Genomic DNA, 4,572 nt, shown 5'->3' with positions numbered 1-4,572 from the left:
CAGCGCTCGGAGCGGCACTCGACGTCCTCGCAGGGCCGGAACATGCCCAGGGTCACGCAGTTGAGCGTGATGACCAGCATGCTCACCTGCTCGAACCACGTGCTGGCCGCGGCGGGTTAAGGACCACAAAGCAGCAGGCCACTCCGGCACCCACACGCCCACTCTGCCCCGCCCCACGAGGCCCACGTGCGCACCCTGCGAAGGGGCGTCCAGCCTGGGTGGGGACCTCAGTGCCCTGGGCCCGCGAGGTTGTGCCCAGCACAGCACCTGTACACCCAATGGCAGCCACCAGGTGGCGCCAGGGCTCCGCTGCCAGGATGGGGCCAGGCTGCGTGGGGGGTGGGGCGCTCCCCAGCCGGTTGGCCGCAGGCAGGGTGCCCCACAGAGCTGGGAGGGCCCTGGGGCTGGGGGATGTGGGGCACATTCACGCCCCCCCCCCCAGAACTGTCCTGCCCTGACACACCTCACCCCGGGGCCAGGGCTGGGCTTTCCATGGCCCCTCCCCTGGGCGGGACCAGCCACTAGTGCCCACGGGCAGAGTGGGTGGTGACCTTAAAGAAAAGAAGTTGGAAAACACCAGCTTGTCAGCACACAGCCCGGCAGCCCCTACAGACCCAGGAGGGCGACAGGGACGGGGCACCCGCCCCTCACAGCTGCCAGGAGCTGGACTCGGGTCTGGCTTCGCAGGCAGCCTTGAGCAGGGCGCCAGCCTCAGGGGATGGCAGCGGCACAGGGCCCCTGCCCGGCACGTGGCACTGGGGTCGGGGGCTGGGTGGCCCCAACTCTGGAGGTGACGGGTCCAGGGCAGCTGTGACCGGCCAGGGACCAGGATGAGCCCGGGAAGGTTTGGGGTCTCTTCAGGAGGTGGAGGGGCTCGGCAATTGGGGGCTTCCCTTCCCCCACCCGTCAGGTGGTCTGGAGCCACCCTTGGAGGGACCCCGCAACTCCCCAGGCCCCTCTCCCCTGCACAAAGTCAAGGCGCCGCCAGCTTCCTGGCAGGTTGACATTCCACCGCCGGCCGCACCGTGGCCTGGGCCACCAACGTAATCACATGTTCCCGCCAAGAGCGCCATAATTACACTTAATGGGTTCAGCGCTAACAAGTGCCTCTGCCGTAAGGCGGCTGCGGAAAAACAGAAATCAGCCTCCCGCTAAGGCAGCGAGGCCGATGCTCCAGGCGCCGCCGTGCTGCCAGGCCACAGCCGGGCACCTGTCCCCTCCTCGGGGTGGGGGAGGCTGGGCTGCAAGTTGCGCCGAACACGCGTGGCGGGTGCAGAGTGTGTCGCTTGCGCGTGGGCGGGGGACAGGGCCTCCTCGTGTGCCGTCTGGACCAGGAGGCTGGTGGGGGGCTGGGCTGTGCTCGCCGGGTGGCTGAGGCCGCGCAGCGGAAGCCGAGGAAGTGGTCCTGGGGCTCTCCGGACCCCTGACCCAGCGCCAGCCCCGGGAGCCGCAGTGGCAGGCGGCCCCACCCTCCTGCCAGGGCACACTTCTGCAGAGCGCCGGCTGCACCGAGCGTCCGGGTGCGTCTCCCAGGGCTGCAGTTTCCTGGGTGGGGGATGTTCTCGGTTAAACGGAACAGGCTGTCTGGACGACCCACTGCACGGGGGCAAACACCCGCCACTCCCTGCCAGGAGAGGGCGCGTTGCCCGGCAGGGGGAACAGGGCCCTGTCAGGGCAGATCAGACCTGGGGGGAACCTGGGTCTTGCGAGGGGCACCCCCCTCCCTGCAGCCTGCCCTGACCCTCCGCAGGGAGTCGGTGTGACCCAGCCTGGGCTCTGGGGACCACTCGGGCCCCTGCCTGCCCTTCTGTCCCACGGTGGAACTGTCCGTCCCTTGGGTGCCTGAGACCCTTCTCTGTCCACCGCCCCAAGTTCTCTGCCCAGCCCCCCATCAGCGAACATTCCCTGACAGCAGGTGGGTTTCCGGCCCACCCTGGCTGCCCTCGGCCCCTCGGACACGGGGACCCAGGACTGAGACCTGCCTCCCGACGGCTCCAGCCTGTGCCCGTTTCTCCTGGGCCTGCGCCATGTCCACTCAGACCACCCCAGAGACTCCTCTGCGAGGACGCCCAGGCCGGAGCTGGGGTGCCCAGACCTGGAAGGCCATCCAGGCACGGGCTCCACTGTGAATATTCCCGCCCTCCCTGCGCCTGGCCTGCAAGCCACGAGGGTCTCCTGGCCAGCGTGACCACCGGCTGCCTACCCTGGCAGTGACCTCCCCCCCGCCGCCACCTCAAGACTTTTAGACCCTGCTAGAGCACAGCCCCCCGGCACTGAGGGCGCACTGGCTTCTGGACCCCGGCCCAGACCCTCAGGCAGTGGGACAGAAGGGGCAGGCATCTCCGGGTCCTGGGCTGCGTATGGGGGGCCTGACCGGGTCCCCAGCAGCAAGAATGGAGCCAGGCCCCATGAGTGCTGCCCATGCCCTGCCCATGGGTACAGAGGCTGGCAGGGGTGAATGGTGCCCCAGCCACTCCAGGGCAGCCTTGGCTCAGGCTCTGCAAGCCAGGGTTCTGCGGTGATACCTCGGCCCTCTCTGCTGGGCTGAGACCCTTCCCAAACCTTGGCAGTCAGGCACGAGGGGCAGCCAGGAAGGGACCAGGGGGGCCCCACCCACCCACCTCTAGTACCACCTGGCTCTGGCAGGGGTGGGGGCCGTTAGGGCCCCACCCACTGCTGGTGAAGCCCTGGGGGGCAGAGCGAGGCCGGGCCTGTGGGTGCCCTCCCACGCTCCGTGCCAGGAACAAGAGCCGTGCCAGCTGCCTGGGACTCACGGTGCTTCGCAGACGCCAGCTCACCCTGGCTGGGGACCAGAGGACGCTGGCGCACAGACACCAAGTGCCTGCTGAGGCCACACGCCAGGCCGCCCAGCCCGATTGCCCGCTTGAGTCTGCAGGGTCACTGTCTGGGGGAGACCCTCTGCCTTCCCCACCCCCAGCACCCAGCCCCAAATCAGACCTGCCAACCCAGGAAAGTGCTCCATGGGTGCCCGCAAGCCGTGAGGGCCCCCATCTGTGCCTGCTGACACAGCTCTGGGGGCACGGTGCCCGGGGAGTGCCCAGAGGGCCCTGGGAGGCTCTCGGTAGTGGGGCACAGATGGGTAGATGTGTTGGGGCCTCTTCGGCCAGGCGGGACAGGCAGACCCCAGCCCCCAGCCCCCCAGCCCTCGCCGCCCCAGGCAGGGGCCGCCAGCACCCCACGCGGCTCTGCCCAGAGAGGGAGCAGCCAGCCCAGGCCCTGCGTCCCGGGGAGAGGCCCAATCAGCTCACGGCCCTCACGACTCACACCATCCCTGGTCATGCTCCCGTGGGCAGCTGAGGATAGGCAGTGCCAATTGGCCATGTCACACGGAGCCTGGTGACTTCGGAGGCTTAATTACACAGGCGGAGTTTCTGGGTTTTAATTAAAAAATCCTTTAGGTTTTGAACCAACTTCTACACGTAAGAATCAACGTCTGCCGCACGCCGGGCAGCCAGGCTGACGTGCAGCAGTGTTGGGACGGGGCCTGGTCGCCGGGGGCGGCAAGAACAGTGGGGACTCAGCCAGGGCAGGCTGTGCAGCTGGGGGCAGCGGCTCAGTGAGGTGGTCTCTGCCACGGGGTCTCCGTTAGGGAGGCTCCAAGGCCTGGCCAGCAGCAAAGTGCTCACCGCCAGGCTCTGCGACCACCCTTGGGCCTGGCCACACCCTCAGAGATTCTCTCTGCACCTGACAGACCGGGCGGGGGCCGCAGGGCCCCCGTGTGGGAAGGCACCGGCCGGGCCTGGGCTGCCTGCCCCGCCACCTACACGGGCTGGGGACTCGCACAGAAGCCCCAGAGACAGCCTGGGGAGGGATTTCAGACCCCATCCCTGGGCCCAGGGCTGGGGACCCCACAATGGTGGGGTCTCGTCTATGGAGGGAGCCCCTCAAGCGCCGCATCCCACCCCACCTGGGTCCTACACGCCAGGCCCGCACGGCCCGGCCGCTTCTCATGTCTGAGGGGCTGGGCCTCCCCGGCCGGCACCCCCCACCCAGCCAGCCATCCTGCCTGGGAAGCCCCCACCTCTCAGGGGGAAGAGCCACCTTTGTTCAGGCCCTGGGCTCAGGGCTGCAGCCTCCCCTGGAGCCTGGGGCAAAGGCAGCCCCGGCGCCCACGCCGAAGCTCCCAGAGGGTCCTGGCATCTGGGGCCACAGCTGGGGGGCTTTCCAAGGGGCTCTTCTCCAGCGCACTCAGATGCAGCCCAGCGGGCCAGGAGGAAGGCGCCGGGTCAGCGGTACTGGTGGCAGCCCCTGTCCATGGTGCTGAAGCGGCTGCCCCACCCGGAGCCCATGCAGGACGCTGGCGGGGGAGGGGAGCCAGCCTGGGGGGTGGGGAGAGGCCTGGGAGCAGGCCCCGCTTCACTGGCAGCCCCTCCTTCACCAACCGCTTCTCACTGGGGGGGTGGGGAGGAAACCACTTAACACCCTGCTCTTCCTGGACCCCGGGTCACTGAGAAAGAGCGGCTCTGAAGACGGCCATTGTCCCCTGTCCGCGGGTGTGGGCAGGGGGCACCCAGGGCGCTGCCCGCCGCTCGGGGGCAGTGAGGCCCCCAC

General features: G+C 68.9%; 1 protein-coding gene across 1 annotated transcript in view; it reads right to left on the bottom strand.

Annotated features, from left to right (window-relative positions):
- CACNA1H (calcium channel, voltage-dependent, T type, alpha 1H subunit) overlaps nucleotides 1-4,572 on the bottom strand; it is a 72,816-nt gene that overhangs the window by 34,698 nt on the left and 33,546 nt on the right. Inside the window, exons 3-4 of the mRNA XM_012647493.1 lie at nucleotides 195-404; nucleotides 19-102 (exon numbers count right to left, since the gene is read on the bottom strand). Coding sequence (XP_012502947.1) covers nucleotides 19-102; nucleotides 195-404 — 294 coding nt within the window. The remainder of the gene's footprint in view (nucleotides 1-18; nucleotides 103-194; nucleotides 405-4,572) is intronic.

The sequence above is a fragment of the Propithecus coquereli genome, unplaced genomic scaffold (assembly GCF_000956105.1).
Source record: "Propithecus coquereli isolate 6110/MARCELLA unplaced genomic scaffold, Pcoq_1.0 Scaffold27, whole genome shotgun sequence".
NCBI lineage: Eukaryota > Metazoa > Chordata > Mammalia > Primates > Indriidae > Propithecus > Propithecus coquereli.
The sequence above is the reverse complement of the archived record's forward strand: the minus strand, read 5'-3'. Positions and strand labels throughout refer to the sequence as shown.